General features: G+C 33.4%; 3 protein-coding genes and 1 long non-coding RNA gene across 4 annotated transcripts; 2 read left to right on the top strand and 2 right to left on the bottom strand.

Annotated features, from left to right (window-relative positions):
* Nucleotides 1-5,111: 5,111 nt before the first annotated feature.
* Nucleotides 5,112-6,346, bottom strand: LOC114407454. The gene is made up of 3 exons (XM_028370558.1): nucleotides 6,140-6,346; nucleotides 5,843-5,917; nucleotides 5,112-5,481 (listed from the first exon to the last, which is right to left on the bottom strand). The coding sequence occupies exons 1-3, from the start codon at nucleotides 6,263-6,265 to the stop codon at nucleotides 5,320-5,322; spliced, it is 363 nt and encodes a 120-aa protein (XP_028226359.1). The 5' UTR covers nucleotides 6,266-6,346; the 3' UTR covers nucleotides 5,112-5,319.
* Nucleotides 6,347-6,446: 100 nt separating this feature from the next.
* Nucleotides 6,447-10,232, top strand: LOC114407453 (nitrogen regulatory protein P-II homolog). Its single transcript, XM_028370557.1, has 8 exons — nucleotides 6,447-6,718; nucleotides 6,796-6,841; nucleotides 6,986-7,013; nucleotides 7,612-7,699; nucleotides 8,166-8,233; nucleotides 8,814-8,883; nucleotides 9,691-9,726; nucleotides 9,820-10,232. The coding sequence occupies exons 1-8, from the start codon at nucleotides 6,529-6,531 to the stop codon at nucleotides 9,882-9,884; spliced, it is 591 nt and encodes a 196-aa protein (XP_028226358.1). The 5' UTR covers nucleotides 6,447-6,528; the 3' UTR covers nucleotides 9,885-10,232.
* A 1,242-nt stretch (nucleotides 10,233-11,474) lies between these two features.
* On the top strand, nucleotides 11,475-12,346 carry LOC114405566. Its single transcript, XR_003665269.1, has 2 exons — nucleotides 11,475-11,589; nucleotides 12,104-12,346. It is a non-coding gene; the product is annotated as an uncharacterized LOC114405566 (long non-coding RNA).
* Nucleotides 12,347-15,226: 2,880 nt separating this feature from the next.
* Nucleotides 15,227-17,702, bottom strand: LOC114407452 (galactinol synthase 1-like). The gene is made up of 3 exons (XM_028370556.1): nucleotides 17,228-17,702; nucleotides 16,005-16,460; nucleotides 15,227-15,913 (listed from the first exon to the last, which is right to left on the bottom strand). The coding sequence occupies exons 1-3, from the start codon at nucleotides 17,558-17,560 to the stop codon at nucleotides 15,683-15,685; spliced, it is 1,020 nt and encodes a 339-aa protein (XP_028226357.1). The 5' UTR covers nucleotides 17,561-17,702; the 3' UTR covers nucleotides 15,227-15,682.
* Between the last annotated feature and the right edge of the window lie 4,594 nt (nucleotides 17,703-22,296).

The following is a 22,296-nucleotide window of genomic DNA, read 5'->3' as shown; positions in this document are numbered from 1 at the left end:
ATTTGATATTGGTCGAATAATGATACAAAATGTAAAATTTGACATAAATAAAGATAATTAAGCATAATACATTAAAGAGATAAAACACAAACACTCAAGAACTACAAAACATGTTGGGACTCAATCTATCAAAACTACTCTTAATGTAACATTAAGGATTTTTCACTATTCAACGTTACTCTAATTTATTACCTTCATCCGCTAGCCTACCCTAACCATGATCCCTCATGTAAAAGAGCATAAATTACTTAATTTCACTCCTAATCCCTTAAGAGCTACATCAAATAATTTACTTTACGAATAAATATGCATAAATAAGGCTAAATAATATCATTATATCCCTAGACATGGATTAACTAGATGCTCATTTCAAGTTCTTAGGAGATAAACATTTTCCAATACATAAACCCTATAACACTACATGAGCATGGGTGATCAAATCATAAACATGATATTAAGCACAGAAAAGAGACAATAATATCAAAATAGCATTAAATAGATAGTTAGAATCATTACAACAAGTGTGTTTGATTGTTGAGCTCCCAACAATGGATGGTTTAACCTCTCATGACAGTGAGAGACTTACTGATACAAAAAAAAACAAGAGGTGTGAAAGAGAATGAAAGAAAATAGATGAAATAGTCCCCAAGTGAGTGAGTTCCCCCTCTTCTCTCGTGCCCTAGCTCCTCATTTGGTCCCAAAAATTGTCCTCTGGTTTCTCCTTCTTTTTCCTTTAAAACACAACACAGTCATATTTTTTAACATTGACTGTGCGTTAAGCCTACACGTGCGCGCTGAACGCACATGCAAAATTCAGCTGACATAAGTGGCCGCGCTAAGTCGTCAAATGCGCGTTAAGCTGCTAGATGCAGGTCAAGCCGCCAAAGACGCACTAAGTTTGGCCTCCAAGTTGGCTCCTCGCGTTGAGTGATTATTAACGCGTTAAATGCATTACTCTAGTTCTTCAACCCTCTTCGAGGCCTCCTACTGTGTAATTTTACAAAAAATACAACCAAAAAATTATAAATTAACTAACTTTAGTATTTAATGGATAAAAACTTAGAAGAAACTAAATTTCTAATGTTTTAACACAAAAGAAGCAATAAAAGAGATAAAAATTAGATAATTATTATCTAATTTAAATATTCAAATTAAGTATGCATAGCAATTATCATACCCTTAAATAAATTTACTAGAATAACACAACTGAATGGGCTTTTTGGTCAAAAGATTTTTGGTGTGCATTACTAACCTACTTCAACAAAAAAAGAGAAAATATATTAGGCAATTCTCACAACAGAAACTGCACACACATTACAAGCATCTTACTATTCTTTATGTAGAGTTGAAACATAACTTAGAAATGAAAGAAACTTTTTAAAAATGTTTTCTTATAATCTTTTTAAATTAGTATTGTTATATAGTGTTCTTTGAAATAAAATATAATTCTAAAAAATACAACAGAAAACAACTCATTAAACATCTCTTAAAGACTTGTTTTGCTAACAATCAATTATTCAATGACATTTTTTTTAGTACAAAATCACGGTATTTCATTCATAATCAAAACAACAATACACATAAGAATTTGATAAAAAAAAAAAATACTGGAAACTAGGAAAAGATGGGATCAATCCTTAGTAAACTGTGAGCAATGTCTCCTCACAAAACCTAACTTATTTAATGACATCCTGAAAAACATATTCCAACAAATCTCCTCCTTATCATGATTATTATGTGAAAACAATTTTAATAATAAATGCCAAAGCTACTGCATCATCAATTTAAGTAATGAGCTATTCACAAACTATTGTTGTCAAACTTTTATAGTTTGAGTTGAAATTATTTAATTAATCTCAAATTTAGATTTATTAATTTAACTAAATAAACAAGTTCGAACTTGAATAATTTAAAAATAGATAAACTCGTCCATATCTCTACTTGTGACCCTGTCCATAAAAAGGAAATACCTTCGACCAAAAATCAATTTCAACTGTATATAGCATGTCTGCTTTTTTAATTCAACAATATTGCTGAATCCCGTTCCAAACAAAATGTATCAAAAGCACCAATACGCATACCCCATTAATTTCCCATTCCCATAGTCCATGCCTAAGAGATGGATAGATGGGTGTTGGTAGTATAGCACGAATACGATTGGCAACTTAAGTAAAATATGTTCCATAAGTAATTTGAAAACTATAGTTAACCGAACAATATAGAAAGCACGCGTCCAGAAAAATCAAATTTCTAAAAATAAAGTTTTAGAGCTTGTGACCAATTGCAAACGAAAGCTTAGTTAGTATTCACATACTGTTTTATGCTTGGCTTATATGAGGCTGAGTCAATGTATGTACTATGTAGACAACGATCGGTTGCACCTTTGATTCTTTATATATAGCCTAATCTGTGATATCATCATATCAGGCCTCTACAATCTCTGCCACTAGCTTTAATATATTCAGAATATAATCGAACCGTCCAATGACCTTTGTTGTCAAAATTAAGTAAGAATCAGAGCATAGGACGTACCTACGTACATTCCTTGTATATTATGTTCTTAATTTTCTTTTTCTAGACAACAAATTTCTTCTACGAAAAACATTTTTGTTCGAGTTTTATAGTATCATCACGGGCAACTCCAAATTATCAATTAAACTGAAACAACGATGTACCCGTGCATCCACTTGCTCGGTTCGTGGTTATTATACTCTTAATCTAAATGGCCAGAAGAATGCAATATTTGTTGATAATTAGTTTTAAATGTCTCTTTTTTCTTTTATTAAAAAATGAAAATAGTAGTAAAAATATATTAGGTGCTGCTATAACATGATTGAGATCCTAAAAGGGAGAGAAATTCACCAAAAATTGCTTTTAGGTACTTCCCACAAATACTTTACCCGTGGGAGTCAAGGATCTTTCAAGTGAGACTTATGAACAAAAAATATTCGAATATATATATGTGTGGACTTTTGTTTTACCTTTACACGTGTTTGATGATCAGTGATTAGATTTGCTGAAACGTTTTGAACCAAAATCTCTGTCTGAATGGATCCGTTGATTTCCTCTTCATATGGTAAAACCGGTTTAATGGGTAATCAATCATTAGGACTAGAATGCTTTAGCAACACTGGGTGGCTTAAATTGCACGTAAAAGTAAAAACAAAAAGGAAGGGGCCACATGATGAAGTAGGCGAAAGTGAACTTACATTTAGAAACAGCCAACCGATATTCCTTCCTTGGACAAAGGTACGTAATGCCTATCTATATATCACAATTCTAATGCAACGATTTGAACCATCAATGTCAATTGTTCTTGGCCGTGTGGGATTCACCTCCACTTCGAACAAGAGGACAAAAGAGCATGAAATCATCAAAGTAGAACTTGTTGCCATTGACCAAATTCAGCTTCTTCCCAACATTGATTTTCCTTACCTCTTTTGTTGTAACCTCAACCTCAAAAACAAAGATATTGATTTGATCCAATTACTCATGCCTATACCCTACAATGATATCCATTTAATAGGCATATTTGTTACTCATGCCTTTACCGTATTTGTTACTCTTTCTTCTTTTTCTTTTTTCCCTTTCTATCTAGTTCTCTTTCATTTTTTTTACCCAAAATGGGGTATTTGTCTATCAAGACTCTTAATGCAAATGACATAAGCATAATAATTTAATGTTTGAGATTCCATTGAAATGTATTGAACCAGATCCACAAGGAAGCGTCGAAGCGATCATGCTCATGAGTCATGATCATAACGAGGAGAGCTGTAAAATGTACGCCTCATGAAAATTGAAAATTTTATTTTATTTGTGGCTATTGTTGAATCATTCCCCGGCAACTTGTCTCATAATTTCACCGAGCGCTTATTATGCTCTGAACAATAACATGCTATGTTGGCAGTTCCCATATTATAGGAATCTGGCTCACTGGCTGGTCTCGTGTTATATTGACGTTGTAACCATTTGAAGGCCTTTCAATCCCCATACCCATAGCAAGTCATCAATGGATCTTCAAAACCTGTCAGTGATAATAAAAACGGGTATACCAGAACAAAGAGAAACAAACTAATAAAAAAAATTATATTGCACGTCAATTTTGAGTTTTTTTTATAAAAAAAATAGATGGTGACACGGTGTCCTGTATATAGATTAGTTTTACCTCCATATAGATGCATGTTTTACTAGCGTGTTATCAACGGAATCATTAAAGAAATGATCATCATTAAATTATGACAATTTAAATGGTTTAATGCCAGAGACTTGTCACACCTTATTCATCTAACAACAACTTATTTATACATGTCATTCTACTTTGTACTCTGATTATTCGTTGCAAGAGTAAAAAGTAAAAACCACCTTTACCGCTTTACGACAAGTAACTTTCGGACTGTAATTGTTTTTCATTAATGCGAACTGATATCCTAATGGCAAAATCCTACTTCCAGCATTTTGGTCCCTCGCTACTATTTTATAGTTCCTTACAAATCAATTTTAGCAGTTTGGTTCCTTCATAATTAAATTGATCTCATTTAATCTTTCTAGTTTCTACAAATCAATCCTTAGTGAAGATGATGGAATAGTAGAATACTTACATATCATTAAAGTAAGCATTCTATCACCAAAAGCTCTTTAAGGTGGCCAAACTACTATTCTGCAGTGATGTAACTTTTTCAAATCAAGCAAACCAAGATGATTTTCCCTTTTCATTTTCATGAATGTCTTGAATAAAAGAAACCTTAACAATTGTTGAGATTGCTTAGAAAAAGTAAACTGGAACAGTTTAACAAGCAAAGCTTGCCAACAAAAAACACTTGCAACCTGATGATTTTCCCTTTTCATTTTCATGTATATCTTGAATAAATAAAAAAACCTTAAAAATTGTGGTGATGTTAATTGCGTAAATACCTACTTAGGTAATGCATCCTCGAAGACCCCACCCCAGCCATTGCACTAAGAAATTCTCGTACCCTTGTGTTCCACTCTACCATTCTAACTGTCAGCAATGTGTGGTTCTTGGATCTAATCTTCACTTTGCAAGCAATGGAATTTATGCTGGTGATTAATTTAGGTGTCGGATTGGTGATACTAGAAGGAGAAACAGGGTATAAAAAAAATGATACTGTCTGTAAAAAGCCACATAGGATTCAAACAGCAACATGTCAGCATCCATCTCCTTCATTAAGAAGGTATTAAGGTTTTGTTTATCCATTACAGAGATTCTAAGATAGATAAAAGGCGGCAAACATTCAGATTATGCACTCAATACAAAGAAGAATGAGACAACAACAAGATGGCAAATGATCAGCAGAATACTTAATCAAGCAAACTACAACTGAATCGACCATCTGTGAGTGTTAGTTTCTCTGCTTTTATTACCGCATCAAGAGGGAGAGGAACAAAGCTTCGAGATGGCCCATAGAAATGAGGGAAGCTATTTTTACCATCCACAATTTCATACACCAAACCATCACCTAGCTGAGGGATATCATATCACACAAGGAGAAAATATATTACTATTAGCAAGACAATAAGTGAGAGTCGAAACATACTCATATAAGCTATATCAGAGCTTAACACTGACGCAATTACAAAATTTGTGCCTGCATTTCAGCCTCTTTATCTTGGAGTAATTGGCTGCTTGGCAGTTACTAGTGTTAAATATAACTTGAAAAGCCTTAATTCAATTGTATATTTGATTCTATTTCATTGAATTAATGAAAGTAATTTCAGGACAGACATGTTAAGTTCATCTTCATCCTACAAAAAAACCTTAATTTTTCCAAGAATCACAATCAAACCCTAGGCCATTGAAAAGCATAGAGAAGTGGTTGCAAACCTTTTTAGCATCAATTTGAAGCAGGTAGAGTTCCTCCTTGCTGTTCAGGAAAAAGTTCTCCAGTGTTGACCGAACCTGCAATAATATCAACATCATCATAACTCGTACGTCTTTCAACAAAAATTCGGAGCTTGTAGAACTTCACAAATCACAACCTCAAAGAAGCATGCGAATTCCGTAAACCACTAAATCAGTTGGAACTATAATATAAGCTCGCACGCATCCGATTCCTATTACCATTATGAACAAATAACTGAACCGGAAAAAAATAAAATTACCAAAGCATGAAAATTTAACCTGGTCGAGCTTGCTGAGATGGATGAAAGCAGAAGACTTGTCAAGGTCCCCACCGAAACTGGATCCATTGCTCTGCAACTCCTCCCACTCCTTCGCCGTACTGATTCTGTACACCAATTCACTCATCTTCCACCAAACACAATCAATGCTTCTTCCTTTCCCAATTCGGTAACTGTCAACGTCGTTTCCTTACGCATACTTCTTCAAATGGGCCGGGCCCGTTTTACATTGGGCTGGGCTTCCTCTCACCTACTTTCTCGGCTGACCGAACCTTGATTAAAAATATTATTACCCAAAAGTAAGTAAATAAATGAAATTTGTTTGGGTTGAAACTTGAAAAGCGGCGTTTGCTAATTGCTTCGACCGAGTGATTCAGAGGAGGAGAAGTAATGGCTGCGATCGCGGGAGCGCACGTGTTTGGTGTTGTGAGTTTTCAGCTCAAGCAAGCTGAAATGCCCTTTGCATGTTCCAGCTTAATCCGCAAGCATATTGGAGATTCTCCTCAGCGCAATGTGGCTCTAAGACGCAGAGCAAATGGAACAATTCTTCCCCAAATCAGAGCCCAGAACGTTCTTCCAGGTACAAATGCATGTGTTCTCTATGACTATGGGCTCTGTCCACTAATACTCTTGATTTTTTTTTGTTTTCTTTCCCAGACTATGTTCCAAAATCGGAGTTTTATAAAGTAGAAGCCATTCTCAGGTTACAAGCTACAACCCTTTTCTTTTTTTTGTGGCTCGGGGAGCTTCTGACTGTGTAATAAGTTGAAATGAGTTTTTTTTTTTCCTTCTAGCTAGCTGTTTATATATTCGGTGGTTTGATGTTGTTGAATTTCTTGTGGAACAGGCCCTGGCGAGTCCCTCAGGTTTCTTCGGTATGACATTACCTTTTGACTAATGTTTTTTAGGGTTTAGATTATATATACCATGGGGCATCGATAGTAAAATGTTTTTATTTTCTCTGAATTAAATGCACTGTCACAACACCCCTGCACTTTGATGCCTGTGTTTTGTTTAAGTGGAGCTAAGCTGTTGGTAATTAGTACAAGTTCAAAGGTGCTTGTTAGTTTTTGTTACTACCAAGTATTTTGTGCTGAAAGAAGTGAAACTACTGCATTGATTTCTCACTGATTACCTATGGAATGGGGCATCTTCCTTGGAATGACGGTTGTGGCTTTTAGATAATTGTATGTTTGGATTACCATTGGAGGGTGCTACTGCTTATTCTACTTTTGGAGTAGGAACACTTTTGTATCTTTTATTCTTAACGTACTTTTGGAAGACTTGCACTGGTAATCCAAACATGCATTGAGTTGCCAGTGTTAGAAAAAGCAACTACTTTCTCTCATAATTATTGGTTTGGCTGGCTAACATGGCACTCGTAATATTTTCTTCTAGGTGGGCCATGTGCCATTAGATTTACCAAGTTTTATGGTGAATGCTGGTACTGATTTTAGTTTTCTTGATTCGAAGGCTATGTTGAAAATGGGAATTCGCGGTGTCACTGTATCTGATGTCAAGGGCTTTGGTTCTCAGGGTGGTTCAAAAGAGAGACAGGGAGGTAAGTAAGTCATAACCTTACTAGAAGTACTTAAAAACTGAATATATGTCCTCCGTTAAAGAAGACTCTTCTAAATTGAGCTTGTCTGAAGTAAGTAACAGTGTATCCAGTATCCACCTGAATTTAATTTAAAGTGCTTTGTGATCTTAACCCACTGAAATTTGAGTGCACCCTTGTTTACTTCACAAACAAGCACACTTTGGAAGACTCTTTCTCTATTGTCTTATATGTTGACATGTTGTCATTCCATTTTTTCATTCCGAAATCAATTTTCATCCACACCTGTGTGGCCAACCAACTTTAGCTGTGTTTTAAGTTCAAAATCATAACTTATTTTGATCATCTGTAGTTCAAGAAATATTTTTTTTCCTTTGGCTTTAACTTCCGTACATGCTTTTATGCATATAGGTCATTTGCTCACTTACACCATTGTATTCACTAATAGACAATAGTGTATTCTTCACAGGCTCTGAATTTTCTGAAGACAATTTTGTTGCCAAAGTTAAAATGGAAATAGTAGTGAGAAAGGACCAGGTATGTGTACAACATTTGATAGTAACTTCACTGCCTCATACACTATAATTAACTGTGTAGTTTTCTTATTAGTGCAATAATGCAAGGTGGGGAAAGAGAGAATTCCAGTTACTGTCAGCATGCCCTGAATCTCTAAATAACGATTTTCTATGCAAAATTCAACGAATTATTACTAATGTTATAATGCTTAATGTTATTGGTAATGAATTTGATAATGTCCATAACCATTGGATCTGACGCAGGTTTTCATGGGTTCCAAATCTTGTCTATGGATTTGGATTGGAATCTTTTCAAATTTTTATGGGTCTGCTTTGTTCTGTCTCTCATAATTTCTTACTTTAGTGACAGGACTGGTCTTTGTTTTCAAGTTTCTGGATTTTAAAAAGATCAAAGTAAAACAGAATATTGTTTTTGTAACAACAAAGAATATGATTGGACGAGTTACAATAAGCACTTTCAATGTTATTTTGATTTTTTTTTTCACATCAATAATTTTTGGGCATCCCTAGAATGAAACTTTAAACATGCTCAAGGACCAACAAAAATGTTTTTTCCCTGATATTACCACACATGTCTATAGGTTGAGGCAGTAATTGACAAAATTATCGAGGAGGCAAGGACTGGGGAGATTGGTGATGGCAAAATTTTCTGTAAGACCTAAACCTACTTTATCTGGTGGTGAATAGTGTGGTCCTTTAGCAGCTTTCTTTATTCTGTATGTGTTTTGATCGTTACGATATGTGTAATGTGTCCATTTTAGTCAGTTACTCTCATTCTCTCGTAAAAATGTCATTCTTCTTTCTGTGCTGAGCAAAGGTTATCTTGTGTTGAAATGTAGAAGCTCAATAGCTGTTCCATTTTCAATAATGATTTGTTATTTCTTCATGTAACTGGGCAAGGGATAAAAAGGTTTATCAACTGAAAGAAAAGAAAAAAAAAAAAAAACTAAAATGAATTATGCTGTCTGAGATAACAAGTTATGAATTATGTTTTCAAGCTAAAAATCTTTATTTTTCTGTATATTGTAAATAACTGAGATATTGTAAATATCCTTCTCAGTTCTCACGGTTTAAAAACACAACCGGACGTGTAATACAGTCTGGGAGTCAATAAACTAGAAAATGGACCTTTTGAGTTACGCAGGACATTGACATTATTGTTTCTTGGCTTTCACGTGTACCACTCCTGCCTGTTCTCACTGAACTCTTCAGCATCTTTAATTTATTAGGTTGCCTAGAGACTTGCTAGAGTGATCTTATTCTTATGATTCAAGAATTATTAGATTGTTCAAAATATAAGCTCCTGAGTCTTGATACACATTTCCTGTTTCATGTCTACACTTGCCTAAGTTCTCAAGGGAAGATTTTGAGAGAATATGAATTAAACTGTAATTCCAACAAGTAAATGTAATGGCCTCAATTTAGAATCACATTTCTAATAGAACTTTGATTGTGCAGTGATCCCCGTCTCAGATGTTATAAGAATTCGAACAGGTAACCATTTTCTTCCAGGAATTTTCAAAATAACAAAAATATAGTTTTCTGTAGTCAGCATTTCCACTCAAGTTTTGAGTATGAAATTTTCAGGTGAGCGTGGGGAGCAGGCAGAGAGGATGACTGGGGGCCGAAGTGATATGCTATCTGCTGTATGACTGATTGGAACGAAAGATCAGCATTTGTAATCTGGTTCTCTTACCCTTTCTCCTTTTTCCCTTGTGGAATATTGAATGCATTACGATGCTGTATGCTTCATATGTTTTGCACTTATATGTCGGAAGATGTATGACAGACAGTATTGAAAGGGCACTGTAGTTATGTGGTGAAGAAAAATTGTGAAAAAATAATAAACAAATGCTGAGTTGATTCATATGTTATCGTGAAAAAGCCAATTTGGTGTGTATTTATATAATCATTTTTTCGCCATGTCATGACACCAAGATGGCAAGATGTATGACTTGCAATCAAATTAAGGATAAGCTGTAATTTTCGTCTGTCTTTTATTTCTTATATTTAAACGTTGATATTGATATGTATATTCCGTTAATGTTGTTTGACACAGCTAAATAAGTATAATTTTATAAGCTTGTGAGTTAATTTTACATAATGTGAAATATATATTCCGTTAATGTATTTTTTACCAAACAATAATATTTGTTAGTTTTTGGTAGCATTAGAATCTGAACCACCCGACCACGATCTCTCTTTGCCTCCCTTCTCTCTTTTTTTATATATTTTATTTTCTTTTATTATCAAGTTAATTTTATAACTCTAAATATTTAATAAACATAACTTATTAACATAATAATCGTGACTAAAATGGTGATAATTAAATATCTTATTTTTATTTATACATTTAATAATAAACTAATATATTGATAAAAAATAATATATATATATATATATATATATATTAAATAATATAAACGTATCAAAGTTTAAAGAAATGGTCATAATATTTATAAGTTGAATTTATTAGCAAATATTGAGAAGGTAAAGAAATTTTACATTCTCATCTCATTATACATTTTTCGTGTAAGATAATACTCGCATAAAGTTATGCTTAAAAAAAAGTCAAAATATAACATAATATTTAAAATATTGTCTAATCTTTTTAGCTAATTATGTGTGTCATTTGAAGTATTTTCTAACTTTCCTGTATCATAGTAGAATTTTGAAATATTTACGAATGTAAGCCACACAAAAAATTTGTAATTAATTAATAATATGATACATAAAAGTTAAATTCTTATAAGTTTATAAGTTATACAACAACAACGCCTTATCCCACTAGGTGGGTCGGCATCATGTTAAAAGTTATACCAAGTCAAAATGTAACATACTATTTAAAATGTTCTAAAATCTTTTTGACTAATTATTTGTGTTATTTAACTCATTTCAATACTAGCTATTCTATCTTAATAAATAAAAAATACTGGGTAATTTTTTCTGTAACTTTCCTAAATTAATTTTTGACAAATATACACATCTAAGCCACAGCCATGCTTCTCCTAAAAATATTGTCATTCCTACTTCTAAGTATACATACATACATAATATTAAAATATAAAAATTAAAATCTATTTTAGTGTGCATATATTAACATAATTTTTTTGAATAAAAATATAAACATAATATTATGTTATGTAAATTATTATTCGTTATGACAAAAAGAATTTAATTTCCATATATTATCCATATAATTTTTGTTCACGATATTAAAAATCCCTGTAAATAATTTTGAAAAGCGGAACGCGTAAAATGAACGGTAACCCTCATAAAATCTACTAAACGCTCCTTTGCTGCCGGTGCTCTTCTTTCTGCAATCATTTTGCTTTCTCTGTTTATCAAATCACAAAGGTAAGTCCCTCATCTTTGAATTTTGAAATGCTCAGCTTTCATTAATTTTGTACATTTATCAATTTCAATTTTGAGCCAGCTAGTTTAAATTGTGAAAGATTTAGTATATAGTCTTCTTTACACGGAATCCTAAACTAAATTAGCATTTTCCATTCTTTAATTATGTTGCTTGGATCTAATGATGTAGCAAGATCTGGCTACGGTGCTGAACATCTAGTTACCATTATTGGTTGACTTCTATGTATGGTTTAAATTGTCTAACATTTGGCCTTTCAGAATGAGTAAGAAATAAAGTCTCTCGCTACAGTAGATATGTTTTTCCCTACTAGATCCGTCCTTTGTGGAGGCACTACTTCCAAAATACCCAAGGACTTATCTTTGTGGTTGATAGCAATGACCGAGATCGTGTGCTGGAAGCTAGAGACGAGCTGCACAGGATGTTGAATACAGATTGACACATTTCATATGAAGGCCTTAACTAATTGTTTTCTTTTTTTCTGATTTGTGATTGCAGGCATAATGATTATCGCTTGTGGATTGCATGAAGTTCAGTCGAGTTTAGCGATTGTGACTTGCCATGTTTGATGTGGTTACCCTCTTTAGAATCTTATCTTCTCTAGCATGTATTATTTGTCTTCGATAAAGAACAGATTGTCTTCTACCCAATATCAAAATAATTTGCATTTTTTCTCCGTGTATAACCAAGAGGCATTGTCATACCCATTGATTTGTGAAGTCGATTTTATCATTGAATTTTTTTACGTTTATACATAAATATTAAACATAAAATTAACAACAGTGTATTCAACCGAGGGGTGGCAACTTGGCACGATTGATGCTCTCAGGGATTATTATTACTTCAACTTTCCCACCAGTATATAACTATAACCGACCACAGTTGCTTAGTTGCTGCTTTTATTCTAAATTGGAACTTTCTTTTCTGATGAAATGTAGAGTAATGCATAAGAGTAATGACATTCACGACTAAAAAACGCAAATGGATCCTTTCAGGAGCAATTTGAAAACAAATTTGGGAAGAATTAATGATTCTGGCCTTATTTGCACATGTTCCTTTGGTGGTGAACAATCCCTAATTGATTACGCTAATGAAGAATATGTGACGATTTTCTTGATGGGACTACTAGTGGACCATGGCTCAAGTCAAAAGTTAGATTTTGATGACGGATCCCTTCCTACCAATTACCAAAGTATTCTCTTGAGTTTCTCAAAACGAAAAACAAGAATAAATAAGCGTTGCATTTGTTTCAAATTGTGTTCATTCTTAATTAGCCTTAATTTGTTTTCTAAAGCTACCGATTTGAATTCCTCTATTGATGATAAACCCAACAATTTCAAGATGGGCAAACTTCACTATGGATTATCTAGCACACTATTGATAAGTGCTATAGCATACATGGGTATCCTCCTAATTATCCTAAAAACAAAGGCAATTCTTCCTCCCAACATTGTGAAATAAGTTATGAAGCACGGACACTCCAATCTCTTGCTGTGTGTCTGGTATCCGACACAACACCGACATTGACGTTCGTGTCCGAGTTGAGTTTGATATATTTGACAGGTATCCACGTGTCCGTGTCGTATTCGGTGTCCATATCAATGTCGATGCTTCATAAGAAACAAGTTCATACTACTTTTCCTTCATATTTTAGTGATCAATCATTTCTCCTTAATTTATTCTCCATTATCTCAAGCATATACACCCATTTGTTAATTTTATGCCTAATAAACATTTAAGGTTGAGTTTTATCTTCTTTTCTCAATCTTCTACTTTCAATTTTAGTTCATCTTCCATTATTGAAGGTTCCATTATTGAAGGTTGATTCTGGATCTCCTTTGTCATGTTAATTTTTCTTTATCTTTCTTCACATCATATGCTACAATTTCTTGTTCATTTATCACTTTAGATGTTATCAATTAGTTCAATATTTCTTTTTTCTTTTTTTTAAAAAAAAATTGAGTTGGAAGTCCACGTGGTTTGCATTTATCATTTAGATGTTATCATTATATATTAAAAAATATAAAGAAGATGTGCCAGTCCAGAGATAGACTGTGTAATTATCCTTCTCATTTCAATCACATTTTATGAGCTTATTTGGATTTGGATGAATAATTTTAGCACGTCTTGCCGTTATTAGTGACGACTTCCACTTTCTTTCCTTTTTCTAACTTGTGGTTTTTTTCTTATGACAGCGTCACCTTTCTACGCGTCCTGACATGTGGAACTGTTACTGCCACCTTCAGCCAAGTGTTGCCACGTGTCCCAAAGGTGAGCAATATAATTTTTTTTGAAGGATGAGCAATATTGTTATTTTTATTGTTTCATAGTTTTCGCAAATTACACGATAGTACGTCCATTTAGATTATTTTTTTTGTTAAAATATCTATTTAGTACGTCCATTTAGATTTTTTTTGCTAAAATATATTTTGTGATTATAGTTTTGTTGAATCTTATTTTTTATATCGTGTAATTTAGATCTTTATTTTAAAAAAAAATATTTTAATCCTTAAACTTATTCTTCAATTTTTGTATGTTTTTTTTAAACTTTAGATCGTGAGAAATGATTAAAAATAAATGTTTTATAGTTTAAAGACTATTGCACGATATAAAAATTCAGAAACTAACAAATAAAATTCAACAAAAATAGTTTCAATTTTATTTTATAGGATAAATTAAGCTTATAATCTACCTTCTGAGATTATCTGAAAATTTTATATCTCTATCAAAGTTTTCCCAGCATAGATCGTATAACAAATTGTATAAATATAAACACTATGTCAAGCAATCCATCCTTCAGAGCTGACCAACGATTCCAAAATGAAGACACGATAATATATTATTCTTAAACTACTTTTATTTTGGAAACAATGTAAATATTATGTTAACAATTGTAAGCATAATAACGTAATATGCACTGATCGAGATCGATCGATCCAGCAATATAAAGTGATAGTAGTCATTTGAAAGTGTCATTTTCTCGCCACAATAAAGAGTTTTGGTAAGAATTAAGTCTGGAAAAGAAAAACTTCAGCACGTTTTTAGGTGTTGGAAAGGAAACTACTACGAAGGAGACATCTCTTGAACAAAATGCTAGTTAATATCTAAATAGGAAAAACAATTATAAATAAAAACACATTATTATCTACTTTTATTTCTTCTCTATTTTTCGTCATCACTCAAATTATCAACGTCTAATTGGAAAGTTGTTTCAAGCATATATTGATTCGGGAAATTGGCAGGCTTATTATTTCTTCTGCCGTTCTTGCTAACAAAATATATATACTCAAGAAAGCATAAATAACTAATTCCGAAGACTGAGAGACACATGATGGTATCAAGAGATTTGCACGCTTTATGTTATTCACTAAATAAAAGGAGTAAAACCTTTTTATCTAGCTTCTTGTTCAATTAAATTAAACCCTTGCTTCAATATGGAGGACAGATGTAACGTAATGTCGTTTTACAGGTTGGTTTTACTACTTTTACTAGGAAGAACCAATTAAAGTAAAAAAATCCCTCTTCACAGATCAAGTTGCTTCCTCAAGCAATCTAGGATTCCACATTCAGATTTCAATAACCTAAATTGTACAGGAAGCAGACAAGAAACACTTTACACCATAAAATGGACATGGAATCTGGTTCATCATTTCCCTTAATCATTAAGCATTGCCTTTAGAGTATTACAATGGCAAAGTCGACCAACCAAAGGAAAGGAGACAACAAAAATATACATTAATTAACACATACTTGTAGACAAAGACAAGATCCAAACTCATATGAACAGACCCACCAACCTTAATAGACGCTAAACCAAAGATAAAGAAAACTGGAAAAGAGCAAAAATTAAAGAAAACAAACATATAAAAGCTGAAGAGGTCCTTTCTAAAGCAAGCCACGACCGCTCCCAATATCTACACCAAAAAGAAAGAAACCTCCCTTGTTTTGACCGCAAAGTCTTCCTCCTACTCCTCCTCCCTTCTCGTTTTCTAACTTTTTCTTTTCACAACTCTTGTTTTTATTTTTATTTTTTTTCACTTGGTTGTTTTTTGTCGTGATTTGAATGTGCCCTCTTAATTAAGCTGCTGAAGGCGCGGTGACATATTGAACATGACCAACCTCTGATAGAGCCTGCACGAATTGTTCAATGTCAACACCATCCGCTGCTGGAGCTTCACTTGCATTCATCAATGGCTTGTAGTCAAGCGAAGCATCATTGTAGATATCCCACCATTTCTTCACCAGCATCTTTATGTCCTCCCTCTGCATATTCTCTTCCTTCCCCGTATATCTCCATGGCTTGGACCCCTACAAACATTTAACAACAAAAACCATTTCATGAATAATTCACGCGAACAAAAACAAACTAATGAACAAGTTCGGGCAATTAGTCCCATACCGCTGCGCAATAGTGAACAACCTTGACTTGGTCTAATTTAACGTTTTCCGGGTGGCGCCACAGCATGGCGAGGACAAGATTGTAATTTAAAGGGATTGGCTTGTAAATGTCCTTGAAGTACATGTTCAAGAAATCTTGTTCAGCGAACGAGGTGGGAGTGGTGACTTGCACCGTTTTCAATAGGTCATGATAGGTGGCGATGTTGGGTTCGAACACGAACATGCCAGCGTTGAAGTAAAGAGAAGGGGGCTGACCCAATTCGGTGGGCCACCGCACCTTCTCCGGGCATTGCTGGCAGTAACCCACCTTGTACTGAGGGGTGTGACTCCATGTCTTCTCGCAGAAACAATCCATCACAGCGTAAAAGTTACCATCAGGTAGGTCAAATAGGTGGTCTATGTTCTCATATACCTCAATGTCTCCGTCCAAGTATATCATCTTGCTGTACTCCACAAACTGCAACCATTATCCAATTCCAGTTAATTATTTCCCAAATTTAATATATCATCTAATGTATTAACACCTAAGCAAATACTCATAAAATACACCCGACTATATAAAAATCAGGAGCATGGCCATTTCCGTCAAGAAAAGAATAAACGAGAAAAAAAAAATAATGTCCTTAGAACAATTTGATTAAACAATTAAATGAAGAAAACATTTATTGTTCACATAATAGAAACAATAAATAAAAAAACGTAAAAAAAAAATTCTTTTGATCGGTTATAGATCATGACATTTTTTATACGTATATTAAAAAATAAAATTAATTTATTATTGAATGTTAAAACAATTAAATATTAGCTAACTTTTTAATATATTATTTATCCTGATAATTAATATGTTATTTAATCTTATTAAGTATTATTTTTAATAAATATTAATTAAAGATGGTCTTAAATAAATAAATGTATATATATGATGTATATAATGTATCATTGATTTCAAAAAATGATACATATTAACAGTTTTTTTCTCTAAGAAAAAAACTCAAAATCTAAAATGGAGGAAATAGTTCCTTAAAAAATGCCGGCACTAGTTAGGATTTGAAGGGAAAAAAAAAAGAATAAGCATATTTATGATTATGAGATAATGAGTAAAATTTAAGACAGGGTGCAGAAATTGAGGAGGCCACATCATATGAATCCTGAGGGTCCACGCGTAAGAAACCGACCGAGACGAAATCTATGTGTAACAAAAAAATACAGGCATATAGGACGTACCTCCCATATACGGAGCTTGGAGTAGTTGATGACGTAATAAGCCATGGCAAACTGGGTTTGGTTTTCGGGTGGGTAAACGGGTTCGATCTCGCGAACGATGCAGCCCTGAGACTCCAGGATCTTACGGTGCTCCTCCGGCACATCGGGGAGGACAGCCACCACCAACGGGTACGCGGTTTTCACCTTTCGCAACCCTTTGGCGAGGCCAACCACCCCTTTCACGTAGTCACCGTTTCCGGCGAGGAATGTCACGTAGGCACGCCTTGGAAGGGTCGCGGGTTTCGTGAACGCAGCACTGGATTTCACAACGGTGGGGACAAGTTCAGGAGCCATATAATAAATATATGTTCGTAATGGAAGCAGTGAAAAAAGTGTTTGTGAGTAAGACTAAAAGAGAGCTTAGAGAGAGTGAGAGAAGAGAATAATGCAGAGGTTTGGTTGGTGACTAGCTAGATTCTTGGATGGTGGAGAGTGGGAGAGGCTGGGTGTGTATAAATAAGGAAGGAAGAGGTGGTGGGGATAGTGTAATTTGACGAATTTGTGGTTACGTTTGATCATGCAAGTTAAGAGATCGTAAACTCTGTGTTTACCACGTGTCCCAATGAAATGATCCAACGGTTCAGAATCATCATGGGAAGTTTCTGGAAAAGGGTGAACGCGGGAACGGTAGTATTATGTCGTAGAAGAGACTAGAATTGGCTGGGGCTCCCAAAGATTCTCCTAGACTTATGATCTCAGCTGATTAACCTCAGAACATGCACGAGAAACCGATTAAATATGAATATTAAATTACAAAACAAAATCACTCTTGCAAATACCCCACCCTTAATTGTCCTTTGTCTACCATGATGGAAAAACATTGAATACACTTATGCGGTAAATATGTTTTTTTTCCGTCGAAAAATAATTATTTTGAAAATACTAATGGTTTTTAATATATTTTTTTCTTTTTATATTTTAACTATTCATGCCTTGATATTTTGAATCTGATTTATTTGTATTTGCAATTGCAACAAGCAAGAGTGAAGCACAGAAACACAAAAATCAAAATAAAAAAAGTGACAAATTTAGGCAAGCAATGATCGTTGGTCAGGGTCCTCAGGGAACAGGGTCAAGAAGGCAACACAAAACTCAGTAGTTAGTTGGGCCAGCTTGGAATGCATGTGTGATTCTAAAAGGATCCATGGGATGGGTCCATGGCAATATCAAACTCGTGGTTCACAATGCCATGAAGTCACCTGGATTCTCAACTCTTCAACTTTCGCACAATCTCTCTCTCATTCTTAATTAATTGATTTGTGCAAAATATAATGCAGTGAAAGCTTTCTAGGGTTCAAAAAATATCTGTATACAGATGAGATAAACCGTGCTTTCACATTCATGATGAGTTTGGTCTACGTCGGGTTGATATTAATAGCTTCGCAATTTTAGACCATCCATTTTCAATCTGTACAGTTCTGTATTAATCTCATTCTTTGGAGTTGCACACTTGCACTCCTAGATTTTGAATCCAAAAAACAAATGATAGCGACACCAAACACACGTGGAGCAGATTTGGCTTATTCCTTGCTTTGGTCTCTGCGAACTCTCAGTTTGTTATCAGTACTACGTAGGCGTAGCTCTGTTGAATTTAACTTTTAATATGTATTTAAACGCCCTTGGGAGTAATAGAACAATTAATCCAAGAAAAACAGAGTAATAGAAAGGGAGAAATTATGTGGTACTCTTTGTTCAAACGCCATTGTGAAGATTTGTAATACAACGATAACAAGAGATCATTATAGAACTTTAAATAAAGATCTATAAATTCCTCCGTCTTGCTAACAGTAAGGCTGCGTTTTGATTTTAATATATGACACATGAAATTGGTCACTAAAATATTTCACACACTATCTCTTTGCCACTCTCATTTCCTACTTTACTGACACTCTCATTTCATCTTTATTGGCATAGTTTAGCTTTTTAATTAATTATCTTTCTCAACCTACCCACTTCTATTCTTAACTCTAAATTAAATTTCAATTGTTTTTTTAAAATTAAAGAACTTTTAAATAACTGAAAATCACTTTATACTAAATATATTTAAATTGTGCATCATAAGTTTAAAATGTAATTTAAATATTCAAAAAAGTATTTATTATAAATTTTAATTATAATACTATTTGTATATTCAAAAATATTTATCATAATTTTTTATTATATTAAATAAATTTTATCCAATATAATATATAGAATAAAATAATAATTATATATTGAAATGACATCAGTTATGTATTAGCTAGAATGCTGTGACATTCAGTTTCTAAAAGAGTGCTACTGATGCAGTAAAAAAGAAAGAGTGCTATTGATATTTGAAATGTTTAGTTATGTTTATAATAAATTAAAATGGTGTATCTCTTATAACATTAAAAGTCAACAAATAAAAATTAAATTGATGAAATATTATATCAATAAAAATTAATATGTATTAACTTGAATTTTGTCAAGGGATACATATTAATTAAATTGAATACAGTACATCTTAAGAAATTAAAAAAAGAATGTCATAAAATTCGCAAAAAGTGGTTTCAAGTTTCAACATATGTAGGATTAGGGTTTACTACATGAGGCAAAACTATGAACAGTGAGATCAGACGCATGAATCTTAACATAGGCTAAACCAAAAGAGGGGAATTTAATTTAATTTTAATTAAAAAGAAATCCATAAGCTGAAGAGCTCCCATCTATTATGAGGCAGCCAGAAAGCCAGGACCGCACACCGTGTGTGTGTATAGGTAGTAAGTACTAATCTATACACAAAAAGAAGAAAAGGAAACCTCCCTTCCTTCCCTTCATTTGACCGCAAAGCTAGCCTTGCATCTACTCCTCCTCGCTTTCTCACTTCTCTTTTCCAACTCTTGCTTTATTTTTATTCCTTGTTCTCATCGCGTGAATCTCCGCAACATATTGAACATGACCAACCTCTGATAGAAATGGTTCAGTGTCAACACCATCTGCTAGCTAGCTAGCTGGATCTTTATTTGCATTCAATGGCTTCTAGTCTAGCCAAGGGTCATTAATATTGTATATCCCACCCCACCATTTCGGCACCAACGTACACCTTTTTTATATAATTATAACCTAGTATAGTGTATATATATTCTCTTTCCTTCTCGCTATATCTCCACTGAAAGGTTTCCATCCCTAATCAAAGGGTAGGTGCATGACTTTGTTTTCAAATAGGTGGGTCGATCTATGTTATCAAACACCTGAATGTAGTCTCCCTCCAACTACACCATCTTGCAACTTGCTGTATTCCACAAATTCAGCTCCCCCTGCCCAATCCACTTCCAATTAATTAATCATTTTCCAATTTTAATATAATAATATACCTTCGGGTAATCAAGGATATAATTATATATATGCAGAGAGACAAAAACAATTAATGCTTAGAGATAATTAATATATTGATACATATGATCTAAAAAGAAAAATGAGTGTTCTTAACAAAATAAGACATAGTTATAGATAACCAGATTGTAAGGACACATTTTAGAAAAATCAATACAATTACATGTATAAAAAACTGTAAAATAGTTAAAATCTCAGTCGTTCAAAACTTTAATACATCCGTTAATCAAACCCCAAATTGAAAATTATCATCTAAACGCTTCGGGACCTATATTTCGAGTTGGAATGAAAAATTAAACACCCTTACTTCATGTACACAACAAATATTACAAGAGCATGTGTATTACCGTCAATTAGACGAGAGAAACAGAATGCAAAATAGAAGCTACGTCATATGTATCATGAGTGTCCACGCGTAAGAAACCGAGCGACTCAAGAATCTACGTGTAAGTGTGTAACAACAAGACATGAACGTCTCTTTATCACAAAGAATTTATTTTTGTATTCTTAGAAAAATCATAGCAATATATATATATATATATATATATATATATAAATTTATAGGTCTTATTTTTCATTTGAATATGATATGTATGTTGATATTGATCGAGATCTTGAACACTTTATGGTCCAAATTAAATTATTTAATAGTTTCCTTATTAAAAGATGTGTTTTTTTTAGTACTTTTTAATTTCTTTTCATATCATATTACCTGTTATTTATCTCTCTCTCCAATAGTTTATGAATGCATCATCATTATGGGTATCATAAATAATATATGAATGAATCCAATTTACCTAGATCTCCTTAACACCTTATATATGCCATCGCCCCTCTAACCCTTGCGTAGATGAATCTACAACAAGAAATAGTACACAAACTAACGTAAAAATAGTAACAAAACTGAGGAAACAATGATTGATCGTGAAGAACGCAAAACAAAACTGAGTAGAAGTAGGACCATGGCATCTAATTCATGGTTCACATGTAACGGTCACGGAGTGTCATCATCAGGTTTTGCGGGTGAGGTTCAAGTCTCGCCACTTGGTCACTTTAGGTAATGTGGGACCAGCCACATGGATTCTCAAGTCCTGAACTTTCGCACAATCTCTTTCTCATTCTTTTGGCTTAATTATGCAAAATATATGCTATCGAGTTTTCTCCGGTTCAAAACATCTCAGAATGTATGCAAACAACCAGTGTTTGCCCAATGCCCATCATTAGTATGTTCTACAGACGGATGATATTAATTGTTCTGGACAAATTTGAATATTGTTTTGTGTGAATGATACAAATCTGAAATTTGAGACCATTCATTTTCGTTTTTCAGTTTTTAGTTAGTTATACTTATACATGTCTGTATTCTCACTCTTTATTGAGACATACTTCTCAATTTTGTTTCCAATAAAAGAAAAAAAAAATTGATAGCAACCCTATCCATTTTCTTGCTTGGGCTTATGTGAGCTAGTTTGTTCTAAAAAAAATGATAGCAACATTATTCACAAGGCATTTATTTCCAGAACTTTCAGTATTGCATCTGACATCTCTTATTATATTTTAAAAGGCTCATTTCAAAATGTATTCTCAAATAGATTTTTCGAAATGCAATGAGAGATGCAAGAAGTATGGGTGCAGAATACAATAGCCTATTCACAAATATATTGAGGCAGATTTGGGTG

Source organism: Glycine soja, chromosome 3 (assembly GCF_004193775.1).
Source record: "Glycine soja cultivar W05 chromosome 3, ASM419377v2, whole genome shotgun sequence".
NCBI classification, from domain to species: Eukaryota; Viridiplantae; Streptophyta; class Magnoliopsida; order Fabales; family Fabaceae; genus Glycine; species Glycine soja.
This window is presented reverse-complemented; position numbering and strand designations above follow the sequence as displayed.